Source organism: Simochromis diagramma, unplaced genomic scaffold, assembly GCF_900408965.1.
Source record: "Simochromis diagramma unplaced genomic scaffold, fSimDia1.1 OVJJ01000351.1, whole genome shotgun sequence".
In the NCBI taxonomy this organism is placed as follows: Eukaryota; Metazoa; Chordata; class Actinopteri; order Cichliformes; family Cichlidae; genus Simochromis; species Simochromis diagramma.
In genome coordinates, this window is record NW_024387179.1 from 259,275 (window position 1) to 281,442 (window position 22,168).

At 40.7% G+C, this 22,168-nt stretch overlaps 1 protein-coding gene and 1 long non-coding RNA gene across 22 annotated transcripts in view; one reads left to right on the plus strand and one right to left on the minus strand.

Moving 5' to 3' along the window:
- Positions 1–1,316: 1,316 nt before the first annotated feature.
- The window catches only part of LOC120745008 (NACHT, LRR and PYD domains-containing protein 12-like), a 108,476-nt gene continuing 87,624 nt past the window's right edge, over positions 1,317–22,168 (plus strand). For 3 of the 21 annotated variants that reach the window (XM_040049610.1, XM_040049608.1, XM_040049603.1), the window contains exons 1-7: positions 1,319–1,473; positions 7,399–7,603; positions 8,932–9,097; positions 10,334–10,465; positions 12,558–12,689; positions 18,029–18,160; positions 20,233–20,364. In XM_040049610.1, the coding sequence (XP_039905544.1) occupies positions 8,958–9,097; positions 10,334–10,465; positions 12,558–12,689; positions 18,029–18,160; positions 20,233–20,364 (668 nt within the window). In that variant the 5' untranslated portion in view covers positions 1,319–1,473; positions 7,399–7,603; positions 8,932–8,957. The other 18 variants (XM_040049613.1, XM_040049614.1, XM_040049617.1 and 15 more) reach the window with 16 other exon arrangements.
- Positions 1,892–8,599, minus strand: LOC120745020. Its single transcript, XR_005698532.1, has 3 exons — positions 8,344–8,599; positions 7,988–7,992; positions 1,892–1,907 (listed from the first exon to the last, which is right to left on the minus strand). It is a non-coding gene; the product is annotated as an uncharacterized LOC120745020 (long non-coding RNA).

The window sequence follows — 22,168 nt, forward strand, 5'->3', positions numbered from 1 at the left end:
TTATGCAATAAGTTCTGAAATAAATATCCATATTTCTGGATTTGACAATTACTCACATAAACTTCATGTATAGATACTGCAGATGTTTCTGAGCTTAAACCATTACACTGAAAAGGGAGATATGTCAGCATTATTGAAATATAAATTTAAATATATGCAAGTTAAAAATACTGAAGAACGGATATTTTAGAACACATTCAACAGAAATATGTGGAGCAATCAAGTAATATTTCACTTATTCCATTTAGTTTGACATTATCTCACTGTGAATAACTGAAAGCAAATATTTATACAGTCCCAATCAAAAATTTAAGACCACTTGAAAAATTGTAAAAAAAAATAAAATAAATTAAATTAAAAAAAAAAAATCATATTTTTTCCATAGTTGGATCTTAACAAGGTTCCAAGTAGAGCTTCAACATGCAACAAGAAGAAATGGAGTGAGACTAAACTTTTTTATGAGCAGGCAATTTATTGAAAACAACGCTTAAACTGAAACAGGCTGTTTTACAGCTGTTCAAAAGTTTAGGACCACATGCCTTTAAAAGGCCAAATCTGTGCAAACATGTGGATTCATTGTCATTTACTGTCAGGTAGTCACACTGTCATTACGTTCTGATGGCAAAGGCAAAACAACTTTCCTTTCTTGAACGCGGTCGGGTTGTTGAACTGCATAAGCAGGGTCTCTCGCAGCGCGCCATCGCTGCTGAGGTGGGATGCAGTAAGACAGTCATTTGGAATTTCTAAAATGAGGGTTATTGATCAAAAAAGTCAAGATCCAACTGGCTGTCTGTTAAGACACTGGATGATCCTCTATCCTAATTAAAAACTGACGCTGATTAAATGTATGTTTTCATACATTTATCAACATACAGAGAATGCAAGTGTGTTAACTTTGTTCAAATAAAGTTTTCAGTCAGTTAAAGTCAGACTGAAGCCAACTGAAGTCAGAAAAATGAAGACATGCAAAAGTGTTAAAATTTTCGTTACGACGCCTTCCCTGTGTTCTTGTCTCAGTTATGTTTCATGTCTGTTATTTTCTGGTCTGCCTGTTCCTCTCTTGTAGTTTTTTTTTGCATAATATTTGCTTATTAATAAACAATATATATGTTTGTAATTTGAAGGAGTCATTTGGTGTCACCCAGTAGCCAAGGTACAGAGGGCGCAGGGGGCTGCGACGACGAGCCCGCAGGCCCTGCCGGCAGCCAGTCGCGCCAGAGCAGACCAAACCCCAGTCCCAGAGGCCCGAGATACAAGGGCACCCCACCCCCGGAAAGAGCTGAGAAGAGCCCCAGATGTGGGGTCAGTAACTGTCCCAAAATGCAGTGCGTGTCCTGGATGGACTAAAGACGGCTGAACGAAGTTTAAAAACTACAAGTCCCAGCATCCTCTGTGTTTAGGAAGGAGCAGTGAAAGTGAAAGTGTTGATCCTCCGTTCAGAGCAGCAGGAGGAGAAAGGTGGAGCTGAGGCAGGTGAGTGTTAACATGAATATGTTTCTTCTTATGACATAAAATAATTCCACGCTGTTCGTGTCTGTGGGTGAAACGTGAGGCCGCTCGGCTCCTCTGAGCGCTGGTTTCCTGTAAGTAGAGAGGAAGTGAGTTTAGCTGAGAGAGCAGGAGGAGAGTGAGAGCTGTGCTGAGGCAGGTGAGTGTTAACACCGCTCTGACATTACTGTGTCTCTGTGGCGGGAACAACAGGCTCCGTCAGTGGAGCCAAAAATAATCAGACTTTGGTTTTTCAAAGGAAACTACTTTATGTTGGGAGAAGCCGCGCGCTCATTGGATAACGGCTTGTCCATCTCAAGTTATTAGCCAATGAGCGCGCAGGTTCACAGTAAGACCCGCCCTTATCACGACGTCTTTTAAAACTAAAATGGCGACAGAAACTCTGTGAGTGGAGTTCACTTTATGTAAGTGCGACGTTTGAGCCACTTCCTGTTCTCAGTCCCGGCGTCCTGATCACCGAGGTTTCTGTTGCTCTGATATCTGATATTGATTATATCGGTAAACAGGCTGTAGGCAGAAACATCAGGTCTGATCTGAAAATCTCTTCAGAAACAAACTTTAAGAGTTTTATGTCCGTGAAGCCGCACGCTGATTGGATAACCACCTGTCAGTCTCAAGTTATTAGCCAATGAACCTGCTCCATAGTAAACCAGATCATCATCATCATCGTCGTCAGTCTTACAGCAGAAACTGTTCCTTACTTTGTGCCTGTGGGTCCAGGTTCATTACTGAAGTCTAGATTTTTCATTTGGACAGCTCGCTCCTCATAGGCGCACAGCTGGATGCTGCAAACTCTGCTCTGTCCTCCATCATCACCCTCAGTCAGTCTGAGAGGTGAAGAACAAACACTCAGTGAGTTCACATTAACAGAACTGAGTTACAGTCGCTGACCTCTGACCTGTCATGAAACCTAGGAACCAGGTGACATAATCCACATTAGGATTAGAGAAACCTGACTTCACCTGCTGACTCTGAACACTTCAAGATTCACATTTAGAAAACAGAAAAAAAGCTGAAAACGGAGCATCAGAGAAAATCCTTCATATGTTTGAAACTGCTTCACTTCCCTAAAGTCTTCTTCTATGATGCCACAGACTTTTCTGAGCTCTCGGTGCTTCTAAACCTCTAAACTCCAATGGATGCATCAGAGATTTTACACTTCACCTGAATTATCACATTGGCCAATAGTTGTCAAAACATTAGGTATAGTAGGTCTCAAAAATGATACCTGTGCACATATTTGACAAAATATGTCAAAACTGTCATATTTGTTCAATCCAGCATGAAAACTGAAATAACATTTTTCTGTTTTATTTTAAATATTATAAATCATTCAGCAATTGTCACGATTTGTTTTGCAAAGTTTTTTATTAGTGTGTGCTCAAATATGCGACTTTTCAGGACAGCAACATTTTTTTGTTGTTGCCATTACTCAGACGTTTTTAGATGCAGCTTTTCCAAATTACAAATTCATTTGATGGTTTAAAAAAAAAGACCTGTGAAAATTTCAGGCTTTTATCTTTTTTTTAGATATTCATGTTCAAGCATCGCCTCAGGGTTTAATGTCAAAAAGAGGCCTGAAAGTGGGACCAGAAAATGACTTCAGATGGAGTTAGCCTGTTTTTATACTGCATGTGCTCATTGTTCTTTATGAAATAACTGTGGGGAAGAGGTTCTGTTTGTAAGCTAATAACCTGCTGTGAGTGCTTCCTGAAAAAAATCATCAATGTTATTTCATCAGCAGAGGAATCAGTTACATTTTAATACTAGTTTGACACAGCCAGCTGAATCAAACAGGGAATCGGCTCCTCTTTGGTTTTCTCTTTTCTCTTGTTTGCTTTGTGTTCTTTTAAATATTCAGTCCACTTAATAATGAAAAACTTCTAGTTAGCATAGTATACAGGTTTAGGTATGTGGGTGTGGTCTCTGAAAGGAACAGAAAGAAAATCCTCAATTACTAAGATGTTCACATCAACAACTCAAGAGTACATCAACATAAACACAGGTTGGAAATAAAACTTATTATATTACACTATATTATCCAATATTATATTACAATATATTATATTATATTACATTATATTATATCCCCTTTCACATTAGAGCCACAACAGGACCCACTAGAACATGGGAACAAGTAAAAGTGAAATATAAGAATATTCTACAGAATGGTAATATTTATCACTTATATTGCTTTTAGCCTCTTGGAAAGAGACCCTGGAATAATCTGTTTGTTTGTTCATAACAGCAACCAAGAAAAGGGCAGAGCAAAAAAAAGACAGGTGGTGGTCCTGCACCCCTTCGTCAACAAGTTGGTTAAGTAAATAATACCCTCACGGGAATATCGATATCTCTCTATGAGCACACTGTCGCGCTGAGCTGAAGGATCCTGTCTATCCCGCAATATACGCTGAATTCTGAGAACACTCCTTATCAATCTTGCACCTTCCGCAATGGGTGGCTCGCGTATACGGACAGGACACGGCTGCGACAGACTTCCCAAATCCACCTTCGCTTTTATAGCCGTGGTCTCCCATCTTGATTACACGAAGTAATTTACAATTACTACTAGGGCTGGGCCATATTATACCGTTTACGGTAATACCGGTATAATGTTAGGCAACGATAGGAAAATGAAATATCGCGATAGAATGAGTAAAACGCGCATGCGCAGTGCCTTTGTTTTCATACGCACATGGCCGATTGTTGAGTGAAACAGATGAACCAGAATTGGTTTGTAAAAATGGTGCAACTTCAGTGATGTGGAACTGGTTTGGTGTTTGTCCGTCAGATACACGACAAAGCACATTTTTTTGCAGAACATGCAAGCGGCCGTCGTTATTGTCGTATTTGTCAGACTAAGATGCTCTTAAATCTGGGAGTAATCTGGGTCCTAAACTCCGTATACTTCAGGTCAAACGAACACTGCAGCATCACTGAGCGTTAAAAACTGTCTAAATTCTTTCATCTTTAATAAAACGATCAGCATTGCTGCTTTACCAGGTGTAACTATAAAGTTTAACTTCCAGGCATCCATTAAAACAAAATTTATTACATTTAACGGAGTTAGAAGTTAGCAGGAAGCTAGCGGAAGTTAGCTCGCTAGTTTCGCTAGTTACCTAAGCATGATATAGCATGTTCTGACTGAGAGATTTCTGAAAAAATTCAAACGTACAGCTCTGCTATCACTTCCAACATAAATGAAGACAGGAAACTAAACAGCAGTGACGTTTGTAGGGTTACTGAAGTTGGGCTAGCTGGTATATAATGATGTGCTACGTAATCGCTAGCGACACAGCTATGTTAGCATAACATAAACAGTGAAGCTGGAGGACGAACACTAACACTTTTCCACTTATAAAAGTTAACGTGAAGGTTCCTGATGGTTAGAGACAAATGCAATCGCATGGCAGGATGCTGTAAACGGACCAAACTTCAGTCAGGAGAACAACTGAGATAATCCATCCACAATACAAGGTTAGTCATTAATATACTGCAACAACATGGGAATAGAGCAGCTGCTAGAGAATTCAACATTAATGAATCAATGGTACAGAAGTGGAGGAAGCAAGAAGAATGAGTTTAATAAAGTTTGATTTATCTGACTGCTTTGTTTCGCTTAATGTGCCTTATAATCCCGTGCACCTTATGGTCCGAAAAATACGTACTGCACACTGCAGTTTAATGTTGCAAAGCACCTCTTTTTAACTTCAGTGGATATTATACATGGTTATGCTCAGGATATGTCAGCCCATTTCTACTGGAAATGCCTTTTGGTTAAACTTTCAGCAAGGAATTTGCATTTGCACTGTTACATTTTTATAAAGCTTTAATGTACATAAAAACCAGCTTCTTGTTTAAGTGAAAATAAATGGAAGGTTGTCTTTTTGCGCTAGTAATGTTGTGGAGTTGTATTTTGTCTCTCATCAATTATATCGGCAGTTATATCGTTATCGCAAATTTTCAAATATATATCGTGATAAATATTTTTGGCCATATCGCCCTGCTCTAATTACTACTCTAAAATATGAATTACATCTGTAATAATCACATACATGTAATAGAATGTTAATAGTACATTTCCCTTTTTTAGGAAATGACCTGTATGTATCTGTGTGACATCAATATAAGGATCAAGTGCTGCATTATCTTTAGTTACATTGATGTTATTTATTTATGGTGAAACAGTGGTGGAATATCGCTGTTGCTTTCGTATACATGAAGCGGACATACCTGCGTGGCCGCGATCTAATCCTGTTTACATAAAGTAAACCTGCTCCCGAGCAGGTTTACGCTTACGGCTCTGTTGCTATGACAGCAAGTCCGGGATGAGCTTCGGGGAACCGAACGATCCAGGATCACGCGAAATCGTCACCAATCTAATCCAGCTAACTTACTTAGCGAGGTACGAAGAACGGGCCCCTGAAGAGAATAAAACCAGAACTACTGGGCCTTTAGTACAAACATTGAGTTTCAGTTTCACTTACACAGAGACAGCCCAGCCTAACTGGGTCAGTGCTGACAAACCTGTAGAGCAGGGGTGGAGAACTCCAGGCCTCGAGGGCCAGTGTCCTGCAGTTTTTAGATAACACCCTGGGTCAGCACCCCTGAATCAAATGATTAGTTTATTACCAGGCTTCTGGAGAACTACAAGATATGTCGAGGAGGTCATTTAGCGATTTAAATCAGCTGTGTTGGATCAAGGTCACATCTAAAGCCTGCAGGACACCGGCCCTCGAGGCCTGTAGAGGACACTGCTACACACTGTTGGCCTTGTTTAAATGTTATCGCCCCCTAGTGTCCAAATGCGACATACAATGACACAAAAAAGAGAAAATGTCTCTTTGTTGAAGATGATCAGGCAGGGACTCGAAATGATTTTATTAATTAAGTCATTTTTAATATTTGATTATGTGATTAGTCGACTAACAGATGTGCCAACTGTGACACATCAACTATGTCAACTTTGTGCCTGCATGTGTGTGATGAAGCACTATACACTACTTCTGGTGGTTTACAACACACACACACACACACACACACACACACACACACACACACACACACACACACACACCAACCAAATGTCAGCTGATTTCTTGTAAATGGGGAACGGTAATGAAAGTGAAAGTGTTCAGTCGTTCAATTATTTAGTGTGAAAGAACAAAACAAAAGTCATCCCATCTCAAAAAAGAACTTTTATTTTCTATCTCTGATTTCTCCAGAAATGTTATAATACAAAGTTTGAACATATATGATGATTGCTGTGAACCTTCATATTTTAAATACTCTGGAAGATAAAATAGTCTACTGAGCCACTTTCAGGCCATTGTTTTGCACACTGAAATCTGGGGAATGTTTGAACATGAATATCTCAAAACTATTAAAGATTAAAGCTTAAAATTTTCTCCATATAAGAGTATTTAGTTCAGACATTTTCAGTGACTCTCTGTGTGCATCAATAACTCTGAGCACTCTGAGCAGTTCTCTTCCTTTGTCGGCCAGATGAAACCTGCAGCAGGGCCAGATGGATGCATAAACACAACCTGAACATCCTTCTCTTCCTCTCTCAATAAAGCAGTGACTTTTCCTTGTACCAGGCAGCTTTTTGGTGTTAGTTTTCCTGGGTCTGGTGACCCAGTGGCTTTGGTTATGATATGTGTCTATAGTTTTTATTTTGTGTTTATTTAGTTTTAGCATTCCTTGCTCCATGACTCATGGAGGTTTCCTGATGTGTAGTTTTTAGTTTTGTTACGACGCTTTCCCTGTGTCCTTGTCTCAGTTATGTTTCATGTCTGTTATTTTCTGGTCTGCCTGTTCCTCTCTTGTAGTTTTTCTTTGCATAATATTTGCTTATTAATAAACAATATATATGTTTGTAATTTGAAGGAGTCATTTGGTGCCACCCAGTAGCCCCAGATGTGGGGTTAGTAACTGTCCCAAAATGCAGTGCGTGTCCTGGATGGACTAAAGAAGGCTGAACGAAGTTTAAAAACTACAAGTCCCAGCATCCTCTGAGTTTAGGGAGGAGCATTGAAAGTGTTGATTCTCCGTTCAGAGCAGCAGCAGGAGGAGGAAGGTGGAGCTGAGGCAGGTGAGTGTTAACATGAATATGTTTCTTCTTATGACATAAAATAATTCCACGTTGTTCGTGTCTGTGGGTGAAACGTGAGGCCGGTCGGCTCCTCTGAGCGCTGGTTTCCTGTAAGTAGAGAGGAAGTGAGTTTAGCTGAGAGAGCAGGAGGAGAGTGAGAGCTGTGCTGAGGCAGGTGAGTGTTAACACCGCTCTGACATTACTGTGTCTCTGTGGCGGGAACAACAGGCTCCGTCAGTGGAGCCAAAAATAATCAGACTTTGGTTTTTCAAAGGAAACTACTTTATGTTGGGAGAAGCCGCGCGCTCATTGGATAACGGCTTGTCCATCTCAAGTTATTAGCCAATGAGCGCGCAGGTTCACAGTAAGACCCGCCCTTATCACGACGTCTTTTAAAACTAAAATGGCGACAGAAACTCTGAGTGGAGTTCACTTTATGTAAGTGCGACGTTTGAGCCACTTCCTGTTCTCAGTCCCGGCGTCCTGATCACCGAGGTTTCTGTTGCTCTGATATCTGATATTGATTATATCGGTAAACAGGCTGTAGGCAGAAACATCAGGTCTGATCTGAAAATCCCTTCAGAAACAAACTTTTAAGAGTTTTATGTCCGTGAGGCCGCACGCTGATTGGATAACCACCTGTCAGTCTCAGAGTATTAGCCAATGAGCGCGCAGATTCACAGTAAGACCTTATCGCAGCATTTTTTTTTTAACTAAAACATCGACAGTGAAACTGTAACGTGTCCTGTGATCTATAAACACTCTGTGATGAATAATCTGAAGTCATTTTGAGCCTGACAGTAGTTTCCTGTCACAGAGCAGAAGCTGCAGGCAGTTTTTGGCACCTTTATATTTAATTTATTCCAAAATAAATCAATAAAGGTAGAAAAGAACTCTCAGTGACATTAAAAATCTATTTTTAAAGACAGATGTGACCAAGTGCAACAAATATAAGATGAGATGTTTACAGATATTTGAAGTATTGATCATATGTAGAACACAGAGCAGGTCCAATAACAGAGTCATCCTGCTCACAAACAGCAGTTTGGTTTCATGAGCTCATTTCCTGCAGTGATCCTCAGCTTCTCTCCAAAGGAGCCGTAACATGTGGGCTCCTCACCATGATGATGATCCCAAACACACTGAGTTCCTTCATCCACCTGATCATGTACTTATTAAATAATGTGATGGTTTTGGTGTTTTTTAAAGACTTTGAGCCTCTAAAATAACTGGTTTGGACTTTAGGGCCAAAGCTCCAACATTAGAAAGCCGTCAGTGTGATGCTTCCAGTACAACAGCACCTCTGAGTGTGTGTGTTTACCTCTCAGACTAACTCCACCCTGACATCAAGAAGATGGAGGAAGAGGACGGAGCAGCATCTGCAGCATCCAGCTGTGTATCTGTGAGGAGTGACGGGGTTACACAAACACCTCCACCTTACAGTCATGGACCTGCAGCAACAATGTTCTTCAATCATGGAGCTCAGCTGACCATGTAAGAGATCTATAAACCTCTTTGTGACAAACTTTACAGTGTTGATGCAGGTGGAATGAAAGATGTGAACAAAGTGCAATATGCAGTAAATGGAACAATGTGCATTGATGTTACAGATAGTGAAAAGTAGTTCAATAACAAGCAAAAATCAAATACATTTGAAACTGACCACTAAATGCTAACCAGAGGTGTTAAAAGTACACATTCCTTACTAAAGTTTAGATACCTCGGGGGTCTGACCGTTGTTGTAACGCTAACAAAGTGCCAACATAATCAGTGTAAGCAAAGTAGATGATTCCTAGAATTATATCATTATTAACGGCAAATTTATACATGAAAGACTCTGTGCCAACCTTTACGATCGACTTGCAAGGTTTCCACAGTCCATGATTCATGTAGGAATGTGTTTCTGCCTATTGTGGAGGTCACGTGTTTCTGGTTACTGTGGAGGTCCCAATATGGCGCTCCCCAGTGGCTGCAGCCAGACCCTTCTCGCCTACCCGGCCGTCGGTGGACACGGCCCACGTAGACCGCGAAGGCTGGGTCCTCAGCAGGATGTGGCCTATGAATTGGGACACAGCTTGTGTACTAGATGGAGTTATACAGAGATATCCACAGGAAGGAATAATTTCTTGGGTCTTTCAATGGTGCATTATGGGTAATCTTTGTCTCTCACTGAGTATGCTCCTGTGACTGGCTAGCACAATACTACCAATACTAAAATACTTACATACATTTAAATATTTTAGTGTTGCTAAAATGATTAAGCTTGCAATATATTAGTACTGCAAGCTTAATATCCGGGCAAGATATCTGTCGCCAAAGTGCTCGATCATAGGGGTCATATGATTGTTAGATTTTCTCTGCATGTATTATTGTAGGGTCTACCTTTCAATATAAAGCGCCTTGAGTCAACTGTTGTTGTGAATTAGCGCTGTATAAATAAAATTGAATTTAATAAACCTTGAATCACAGGTCAGAGGTCAAATGTGACACGAGATTTTAAAATCTCAAATGGTCCTGTCTGTACTAACTGTCAGTTATCATGTTTACAGACAGAATGACACAAAATCATATCCTCCTTGTTTTCCTGTGAACATCTCTGCAGCTGTTTGTAATCTAATCTGAGATTACTGTCACTGACAGAAACTATGACATCATTTAGTTTGTGTGTTTACAGCTGCTTAAAAGATTTTAACCAGAGAATCTATCTCTGATTGATGTGTGTGTTTGCAGAGGTCAGAGGTCACAGTCTCCAGTATCCAGCTGTGTGTCTGTGAGGAGTGACTGGTCCAAAGAAAATCCTGTACACTTCAGTGATGAACCTGCACCAACAACGTTCTTCAGTCATGGACCCCAGCTGACCATGTAAGAGATCTGCTAACTGTAATTCTACCACTGACATCATAGTTTATTCCTAACAGTGGTCTGTGTATGATGATGCTCGTTTTGGGTGTATTTTCCTGCTGATGCAAATGAATCTACTTTACCCTTCATCTGTCATTTTGGACCAAAACATGCAATGAAACAGACCCAGGCTGTTCACCCTCAAAGTAAAACTTTGTTTTTTAACATGTGTTAGTTTATTTTGTGTATGCACTTTACATTGGAGTTGTTGTCATGACAACAACAAACTGTATGTGAGCTCCTACAGAGTAGTCTCCTTAAATGAACGGAGGATTCAGGGTCACCTGGTCCAGCCCTAACTATATGCTTTAGCAAAAAAGAAAGTTTGAAGCCTAATCTTGAAAGTAGAGATAGTGTCTGTCTCCTGAATCCAAACTGGAAGCTGGTTCCACAGAAGAAGGGCCTGAAAACTGAAGGCTCTCCCTCCCATTCTACTTTTAAATACTCTAGGAATTCATCTTCACACACTGAGGTCAATTATGATGTTCCACAGGGTTCAGTGCTAGGACCAATTCTGTTTACATTATACATGCTTCCCTTAGGCCATGGGTCAGCAACCTTTAACACCCAAAGAGCCACTTGGACCCGGTTTCCACGCAAAAGGAAACACTGAGAGCCGCAAATACTTTTTGAAATCTAAAATGAAGATAACACTGTATGTATTGTTTTTTTTTTTTACCTTTATGCTTTGTGTGAACAACTAAATTAAGTAAGTAAAGCAGAAAGGTATTAAGTGCTTTTCACAGACAGGCAGCCACAAAGTGCTGTATACAAATATTAAATTAAACAGTACAATCAATAGACATTATACACAATGTAAAAGATCAAATGTAAATAATGTAAAGAATATAAAATACGCAGATCAACAAAAGGCTTGTTTGAAAAGAAAAGTTTTTAATTGCTTTTTAAAAGAATCCACAGAGCAACTAAGGTGTGTTGCTTATGAAATCCATGAAGTGCTACAGAGAAAATTACATGTTACTGTATTTATGTAATGAACACATTTGAACTATTAAAGAAATATAACCAAAGGAAAGACACCCAGCTGAACTAAAATGATGTAGCAAACAAAAACTGCTGTGAGCCGCCACCCTTATATCTCCTTTGGGCTTTTGGAGCCTTGAGCTGACTTTTAAAAAATAATTGGAAAAAAAGCTCTATGCTGCTGAAAGATGACAAATAGATATTTGCAAAATTCTGCCTAAATATGTATTTTACCTGGTTAATGTGTGTGGCGGGGCGTGGTCTGCAGCGCCGCTGCAGGGGAGGCGGAGGCACCTGAGCGGCACCCGCAATCACGCCTCGCCGCCTTAACGTCTGTGCTGTTGTGTTGGTGTGTGTCGGGCTGTGAGCTGCAAAGCTACAGCCGGCTGTGTGCGCACAGCAACCGTGTGTGAGAAGTGGTCAATAAAGAGATGCTGAAAAGCGTGTTCATGCAAACATCGTCGGGTCTGCCGTGATATGTTTACAACGGGACTTCTGCTCCTGAACCTCTGCACACAGTGTCTGCAAATCGGGGCTTTACGAAGTCACTTTCATCTTTACGCAGGACTGTAAGCTGTCGTCTGTGAGGCGTGAGCGGTGTTTGTTTTTAACGTAGTTCACGGTGGAGCTGCTGACATAATGTGGATCCGAAGATCCATAATTGGCCTACCTGGGGCTGAAAGTCTCGATAAATGCACGGCGTTTCGGCGGGTACACCGGCTTCCACGAGTGTGACGCTTATTTTGAGCGATGAAAAAATAATAAAATATAATTTTATTTTTTTATTTCAATATCACAATATTCTTCCAATTTAGAACTACAAGTTAAAAAAAGAACTAAACACAAATAAAATACACTTCAGCTAAATACTTTTAATTTATTTTCCCAAACCACACGGAGCCGCAAAATAAAGACTAAAGAGCCGCATGCGGCTCCGGAGCCGCAGGTTGCCGACCCCTGCCTTAGGCAGTATCATCAGAAGACATAGCATACATTTTCACTGCTATGCTGATGACACACAGCTCTATGTGTCCACATATGAAAAGAAATGTTTTTTTTCTGTTTGCAGAGGTCAGAGGTCACAGTCTCCAGTATCCAGCTGTGTGTCTGTGAGGAGTGACTGGTCCAAAGAAAATCCTGTACACTTCAGTGATGAACCTGCACCAACAACGTTCTTCAGTCATGGACCCCAGCTGACCATGTAAGAGATCTGCTAACTGTAATTCTACCACTGACATCATAGAGCTGGGCGATATAAAAAATTTTATATCACTATATGTTTTTTTCATTTCAGGCGATAACGATATCGATCATGATATAAGCCAAATAACTATATTTGTAAGATTTAAATGTGCCGTTGCTCACAAGTAAAATGTGAAATAATCAGCAGCTTGTTTTTATTTAAATATTTATTTCCCATAATAAGTTCAACAGGGTAGATGTACTTAAGGAACATGAGACTTTTTCAGATAAATAAAGGCAAATATTGCAAACCACACAAAAGGCAGCCGCTAAAGCGTTTAAGTTTCAAAATAGAACAAACGAAACAGACTACTAAATTGTCAATTCCACTTAGAAACAAAATATTAATTCTAAAAATAAATCTTAGTTTGTTTTACAGAAGAACAGACAAAACTGACTAATTTTTGTCAATATCAAATAAACTGAGAAATAAAAGGAAATTCTCAATCTCTCCTTGTTGTATAGCTTAGCTTTTCAAACAGTTTTAACAGTTACTTTAGTCTGACAAAAGCCGAATGACGAATTAGCGCTTCCAGTCAGAGACTGAGGCTACGTCCACACGTACACGGGTATTTTTGAAAACGGAGATTTTCCGTTTTCGTTTTAAAAAAATAATCCCGTCCACACATAAAGGCAGAAATGAAGGAAAACGCTGCTATGAACATGCCAAAGCAGCAGGTGGAGCTAGATTCCTAACCGTGCAGAAATGTTGGCCAATCAGAAGTCTAGAAGCCTCGGTGGGAAAAAGTAAACAAAGCTGGGGCATAGAAGCAGAACCGAGTCGTATGTGTGGACGGACAGTAACTGTGTGTATATGTGAGCATTTAAACACAGCAGAGAGTAGAGTTAACAGTTTGTAGAAATTCATTTCACCGAAAGAATAACGTGGCGCACAGTGTGACGTCAAAAAATGCGCACACCTTTGACGCTGCGTTTTCTCCGTTTTTCTAGTCCACACGCAAATGCAAAAACGGAGTTTTTAAAAATCTTCGTTTTCAGTGACCAAAAACGCCGTTTACGTGTGGACGAAAGGTGCAAACGCATAGAAAAATCTGCGTTTTCAAAAATACCCGGGTACGTGTGGACGTAGCGCATGCACCAGTTTATTGTATTTCCAGACTTGCTTTCGGCACAATTTACAGTGCACGCTACTCTGTTTTTTGTCAGACTTGAAAAAGCCGAAATACCTTCACACTACGGAACTTCTATGGCTCTTCCGTTCGACAATCTCTCCGGCATTGGAACCATCATCTGTTTTCTCTTCGGTAACCTTCGGTCACGCTCGGTTGATTTTTCTAGTCGGCACACTCATTTCCTCCATTACCCGGGCGGTACGGTGGCTGGCTGCTTCCCAAACAAATACACATGTGTGGCTTGGCACTTGTGCTGTACGTAACAAGTCACGTGACGTGACGCTGCGGCTGTGATTGGTTCGGCTCTGCGCTACTTAATTTGGATTGGCTGTTTTTTTTTGTTTTTTTTTTTTTTTGTTGTTGTTGTTGTTGTTTTTTTAAGAGGACAAGAGCGGCGAGGTCTATCGCGATAGTTTAATTTTTCTATCAAGAAAAAGTTATATCGCGATACATATCGTTATCGTTCTATCGCCCAGCTCTATGACATCATAGTTTATTCCTAACAGTGGTCTGTGTATGATGATGCTCGTTTTGGGTGTATTTTCCTGCTGATGCAAATGCATCTACTTTACCCTTCATCTGTCATTTTGGACCAAAACATGCAATGAAACAGACCCAGGCTGTTCACCCTCAAAGTAAAACTTTGTTTTTTAACATGTGTTAGTTTATTTTGTGTATGCACTTTACATTGGAGTTGTTGTCATGACAACAACAAACTGTATGTGAGCTCCTACAGAGTAGTCTCCTTAAATGAACGGAGGATTCAGGGTCACCTGGTCCAGCCCTAACTATATGCTTTAGCAAAAAAGAAAGTTTGAAGCCTAATCTTGAAAGTAGAGATAGTGTCTGTCTCCTGAATCCAAACTGGAAGCTGGTTCCACAGAAGAGGGGCCTGAAAACTGAAGGCTCTCCCTCCCATTCTACTTTTAAATACTCTAGGAATTCATCTTCACACACTGAGGTCAATTATGATGTTCCACAGGGTTCAGTGCTAGGACCAATTCTGTTTACATTATACATGCTTCCCTTAGGCCATGGGTCAGCAACCTTTAACACCCAAAGAGCCACTTGGACCCGGTTTCCACGCAAAAGGAAACACTGAGAGCCGCAAATACTTTTTGAAATCTAAAATGAAGATAACACTGTATGTATTGTTTTTTTTTTTTTTACCTTTATGCTTTGTGTGAACAACTAAATTAAGTAAGTAAAGCAGAAAGGTATTAAGTGCTTTTCACAGACAGGCAGCCACAAAGTGCTGTATACAAATATTAAATTAAACAGTACAATCAATAGACATTATACACAATGTAAAAGATCAAATGTAAATAATGTAAAGAATATAAAATACGCAGATCAACAAAAGGCTTGTTTGAAAAGAAAAGTTTTTAATTGCTTTTTAAAAGAATCCACAGAGCAACTAAGGTGTGTTGCTTATGAAATCCATGAAGTGCTACAGAGAAAATTACATGTTACTGTATTTATGTAATGAACACATTTGAACTATTAAAGAAATATAACAAAAGGAAAGACACCCAGCTGAACTAAAATGATGTAGCAAACAAAAACTGCTGTGAGCCGCCACCCTTATATCTCCTTTGGGCTTTTGGAGCCTTGAACTGACTTTTAAAAAATAATTGGAAAAAAAGCTCTATGCTGCTGAAAGATGACAAATAGATATTTGCAAAATTCTGCCTAAATATGTATTTTACCTGGTTAATGTGTGTGGCGGGGCGTGGTCTGCAGCGCCGCTGCATGGGAGTCGGACGCACCTGAGCGGCACCCGCAATCACGCCTCGCCGCCTTAACGTCTGTGCTGTTGTGTTGGTGTGTGTCGGGCTGTGAGCTGCAAAGCTACAGCCGGCTGTGTGCGTACAGCAACCGTGTGTGAAAAGCGGTCAATAAAGAGATGCTGAAAAGCGTGTTCATGCAAACATCGTCGGGTCTGCCGTGATATGTTTACAACGGGACTTCTGCTCCTGAACCTCTGCACACAGTGTCTGCAAATCGGGGCTTTACGAAGTCACTTTCATCTTTACGCAGGACTGTAAGCTGTCGTCTGTGAGGCGTGAGCGGTGTTTGTTTTTAACGTAGTTCACGGTGGAGAACAGCTGCTGACATAATGTGGATCCGAAGATCCATAATTGGCCTACCTGGGGCTGAAAGTCTCGATAAATGCATGGCGTTTCGGCGGGTACACCGGCTTCCACAAGTGTGACGCTTATTTTGAGCGATGAAAAAATAATAAAATATAATTTTATTTTTTTTATTTCAATATCACAATATTCTTCCAATTTAGAACTACAAGTTAAAAAAGAACTAAACACAAATAAAATACACTTCAGCTAAATACTTTTAATTTATTTTCCCAAACCACACGGAGCCGCAAAATAAAGACTAAAGAGCCGCATGCGGCTCCGGAGCCGCAGGTTGCCGACCCCTGCCTTAGGCAGTATCATCAGAAGACATACAGTAGGGCAAAAAAGTATTTAGTCAGCCACCGATTGTGCAAGTTCCCCCACTTAAAATGATGACAGAGGTCAGTAATTTGCACCAGAGGTACACTTCAACTGTGAGAGACAGAATGTGAAAAAAAAATCCATGAATTCACATGGTAGGATTTGTAAAGAATTTATTCGTAAATCAGGGTGGAAAATAAGTATTTGGTCAATAACAAAAATACAACTCAATACTTTGTAACATAACCTTTGTTGGCAATAACAGAGGTCAAACGTTTACTATAGGTCTTTACCAGGTTTGCACACACAGTAGCTGGTATTTTGGCCCATTCCTCCATGCAGATCTTCTCGAGAGCAGTGATGTTTTGGGGCTGTCGCCGAGCAACACGGACTTTCAACTCCCGCCACAGATTTTCTATGGGGTTGAGGTCTGGAGACTGGCTAGGCCACTCCAGGACTTTCAAATGCTTCTTACGGAGCCACTCCTTTGTTGCCCGGGCGGTGTGTTTTGGATCATTGTCATGTTGGAAGACCCAGCCTCGTTTCATCTTCAAAGTTCTCACTGATGGAAGGAGGTTTTGGCTCAAAATCTCACGATACATGGCCCCATTCATTCTGTCCTTAACACGGATCAGTCGTCCTGTCCCCTTGGCAGAAAAACAGCCCCATAGCATGATGTTTCCACCCCCATGCTTCACAGTAGGTATGGTGTTCTTGGGATGCAACTCAGTATTCTTCTTCCTCCAAACACGACGAGTTGAGTTTGTACCAAAAAGTTCTACTTTGGGAGAATGTCATGTGGTCAGATGAAAACAATCCTCTGCTGTATCATCCATGTGCTCTCTGGCAAACTTCAGACGGGCCTGGACATGCACTGGCTTCAGCAGCGGAACACGTCTGGCACTGCGGGATTTGATTCCCTGCCGTTGTAGTGTGTTACTGATGGTGACCTTTGTTACTTTGGTCCCAGCTCTCTGCAGGTCATTCACCAGGTCCCCCTGTGTGGTTCTGGGATCTTTGCTCACCGTTCTCATGATCATTTTGACCCCACGGGATGAGATCTTGCGTGGAGCCCCAGATCGAGGGAGATTATCAGTGGTCTTGTATGTCTTCCATTTTCTGATGATTGCTCCCACAGTTGATTTTTTCACACCAAGCTGCTTGCCTATTGTAGATTCACTCTTCCCAGTCTGGTGCAGGTCTACAATACTTTTCCTGGTGTCCTTCGAAAGCTCTTTGGTCTTGGCCATGGCGGAGTTTGGAGTCTGACTGTTTGAGGCTGTGGACAGGTGTCTTTTATACAGATGATGAGTTCAAACAGGTGCCATTCATACAGGTAACGAGTGGGGGACAGAAAAGCTTCTTACAGAAGACGTTACAGGTCTGTGAGAGCCAGAGATTTTCCTTGTTTGAGGTGACCAAATACTTATTTTCCACCCTGATTTACGAATAAATTCTTTACAAATCCTACCATGTGAATTCATGGATTTTTTTTTTTTTTTTCCACATTCTGTCTCTCACAGTTGAAGTGTACCTCTGGTGCAAATTACTGACCTCTGTCATCATTTTAAGTGGGGGAACTTGCACAATCGGTGGCTGACTAAATACTTTTTTGCCCCACTGTAGCATACATTTTCACTGCTATGCTGATGACACACAGCTCTATGTGTCCACATATGAAAAGAAATATGTTTTTTTTCTGTTTGCAGAGGTCAGAGGTCACAGTCTCCAGTATCCAGCTGTGTGTCTGTGAGGAGTGACTGGTCCAAAGAAAATCCTGTACACTTCAGTGATGAACCTGCAGCAACAATGTCCTTCAGTCATAGACCCCAGCTGACCATGTAAGAGATCTGCTAACTGTAATTCTATCACTGACATCATAGTTTATTCCTAACAGTGGTCTGTGTATGATGATGCTCGTTTTGGGTGTATTTTCCTGCTGATGCAAATGAATCTACTTTACCCTTCATCTGTCATTTTGGACCAAAACATGCAATGAAACAGACCCAGGCTGTTCACCCTCAAAGTAAAACTTTGTTTTTTAACATGTGTTAGTTTATTTTGTGTATGCACTTTACATTGGAGTTGTTGTCATGACAACAACAAACTGTATGTGAGCTCCTACAGAGTAGTCTCCTTAAATGAACGGAGGATTCAGGGTCACCTGGTCCAGCCCTAACTATATGCTTTAGCAAAAAAGAAAGTTTGAAGCCTAATCTTGAAAGTAGAGATAGTGTCTGTCTCCTGAATCCAAACTGGAAGCTGGTTCCACAGAAGAAGGGCCTGAAAACTGAAGGCTCTCCCTCCCATTCTACTTTTAAATACTCTAGGAATTCATCTTCACACACTGAGGTCAATTATGATGTTCCACAGGGTTCAGTGCTAGGACCAATTCTGTTTACATTATACATGCTTCCCTTAGGCCATGGGTCAGCAACCTTTAACACCCAAAGAGCCACTTGGACCCGGTTTCCACGCAAAAGGAAACACTGAGAGCCGCAAATACTTTTTGAAATCTAAAATGAAGATAACACTGTATGTATTGTTTTTTTTTTTACCTTTATGCTTTGTGTGAACAACTAAATTAAGTAAGTAAAGCAGAAAGGTATTAAGTGCTTTTCACAGACAGGCAGCCACAAAGTGCTGTATACAAATATTAAATTAAACAGTACAATCAATAGACATTATACACAATGTAAAAGATCAAATGTAAATAATGTAAAGAATATAAAATACGCAGATCAACAAAAGGCTTGTTTGAAAAGAAAAGTTTTTAATTGCTTTTTAAAAGAATCCACAGAGCAACTAAGGTGTGTTGCTTATGAAATCCATGAAGTGCTACAGAGAAAATTACATGTTACTGTATTTATGTAATGAACACATTTGAACTATTAAAGAAATATAGCCAAAGGAAAGACACCCAGCTGAACTAAAATGATGTAGCAAACAAAAACTGCTGTGAGCCGCCACCCTTATATCTCCTTTGGGCTTTTGGAGCCTTGAGCTGACTTTTAAAAAATAATTGGAAAAAAAGCTCTATGCTGCTGAAAGATGACAAATAGATATTTGCAAAATTCTGCCTACATGTGTATTTTACCTGGTTAAGGTGTGTGGCGGGGCGTGGTCTGCAGCGCCGCTGCAGGGGAGGCGGAGGCACCTGAGCGGCACCCGCAATCACGCCTCGCCGCCTTAACGTCTGTGCTGTTGTGTTGGTGTGTGTCGGGCTGTGAGCTGCAAAGCTACAGCCGGCTGTGTGCGTACAGCAACCGTGTGTGAAAAGCGGTCAATAAAGAGAAGCTGAAAAGCGTGTTCATGCAAACATCGTCGGGTCTGCCGTGATATGTTTACAACGGGACTTCTGCTCCTGAACCTCTGCACACAGTGTCTGCAAATCGGGGCTTTACGAAGTCACTTTCATCTTTACGCAGGACTGTAAGCTGTCGTCTGTGAGGCGTGAGCGGTGTTTGTTTTTAACGTAGTTCACGGTGGAGCTGCTGACATAATGTGGATCCGAAGATCCATAATTGGCCTACCTGGGGCTGAAAGTCTCGATAAATGCATGGCGTTTCGGCGGGTACACCGGCTTCCACGAGTGTGACGCTTATTTTGAGCGATGAAAAAATAATAAAATATAATTTTATTTTTTTATTTCAATATCACAATATTCTTCCAATTTAGAACTACAAGTTAAAAAAGAACTAAACACAAATAAAATACACTTCAGCTAAATACTTTTAATTTATTTTCCCAAACCACACGGAGCCGCAAAATAAAGACTAAAGAGCCGCAGGTTGCCGACCCCTGCCTTAGGCAGTATCATCAGAAGACATAGCATACATTTTCACTGCTATGCTGATGACACACAGCTCTATGTGTCCACATATGAAAAGAAATGTTTTTTTTCTGTTTGCAGAGGTCAGAGGTCACAGTCTCCAGTATCCAGCTGTGTGTCTGTGAGGAGTGACTGGTCCAAAGAAAATCCTGTACACTTCAGTGATGAACCTGCACCAACAACGTTCTTCAGTCATGGACCCCAGCTGACCATGTAAGAGATCTGCTAACTCATTTATAGGTGTTTGAAGTTGTTGACCACTTTATTATTACAGTTAGTGGGGATAGGTTAATTGGTCAATCTAAATTGTGAGTATGAATGGTTGTCTGTCTCTGTGTGTTAGCCCTGCGACAGACTAGCGACCTTTCCAGGGTCGACAATGCCTCTCGCCCTATGACCCCGTGATCCTGAAAAGGACAAGTGGAAGCAAATGGATGGATGATCTAAAACTTAAACTAGACAAAGATGACCCAGTGAGAGAAGGATATTGGACTTGATTATTAGTTTTCTTAGAAATTATCTAATATAAAATCTGCTTTTAATATTTAAAAAGGTAATTTGTTTTTCAGTTGATTTTATTTTAATAAGAACAAATGTGTGTCTATACATGAATCAAACAGAATTGTGAGGCTGTGACAGAAACAGGTGTTAACAGGTCTGATAACCTGTGAGGTTGTTTCCCCTCTGCAGAGTTTCCACAGATGGATTATTGATAAGAGGAGAAAATATAAGATGATTAAAGCCAGAGTTAAAATTGACCCTGTGCACGAGAAAATGCTAACTTCCTGGTTTGAGACCGGATGTAGGGTTGTGCATTTCCGGTAGCTTTACTTTGCGGTCAATTGCTACTGTGAAGATATCCTCCAAAACTTGAAAACGGAAAGATCGTGTTAAGTTACGAAGAGCAGAAGGTGGGAACACTCACCACTGTTGTGTCATAAAAAATCTAATGATCAATTTTGACGTTTAAAGAGTTTAGATCAATCAGTTGTTTACATCACTCAACACAAGCAGAACTGCATCACTGCAGCAGAAGACACATCGTCCACATTCAGAAGCACATCTCTGTATAGTGACTGGTCTTATGATTTAAACAGGCAAATGTTCAGCATTCAAACTACAGGTGAAGAATAGTCAAACCAGATGTTTCCCCATTATGTCGAGATCAGCTAGTCAAGTACACACCTACACAGCATGTTAACAAACCGTGAAAAAAGCCACACAAAAAATGAATGATTGCTGGTAACGGTTTCTATACATTAGTATGTACAAAGGGTATGTTGTGACTTACCTTCAAAATTACAGCGGTCCCTCGCTATAACGCGGTTCACCTTTCACCTCGCTGTTTCGCAGATTTTTTTAGTGCAAGTTTGCATGCTTATTTTTACGTCACATTGTGTCCTGCGTCCTGATCGCTGCAGACGATCTCCTCCGTGACGTCTCTCCTGTACAGTACAGAATCGCTGCATCGATTGCTAGCAGTGTGACTCTGAAGTGCAGTACTGTATGTCCACGATGTCCACGAAACGTTTTGCACCGTCAAAAAATAAAATTGGCTACTTGATTTCACCTATCGCTGGTTATTTTTAGAACATAACACCCGCGATAAACGAGGGACAGCTGAGAAATATAACATTTGAATCCCTTTTCTCTTTTGCTCTGGGGCGCAGGAGAAAAATATCGACAAGTCGAAGAACATCATATAAATGCCCAAGACATCTATAGAAATGTAAATCGCCATTTGATTCATTCATTTGCTTAACTTGTTTTGGACCGTAAACAAGGCGCGAATAGGACACCGGAAACAAAGCTCCCCACAGGAGTTTCCGCACCGGAAGTAGCATATGCTAACGTGCACATAGTCTATTCAGTGCTGTGAAAGTCAGTTAGTTCAGCTGGTTGGAGGAGCTGTGTGAAGGTGTTTGTCAGCAGGAGGAGACGGTGACATCACTGTTTATTAGGGCTGCCACAAACAATTATTTTGATAGTCGACTAGTCACCAATTATTTTTGCGATT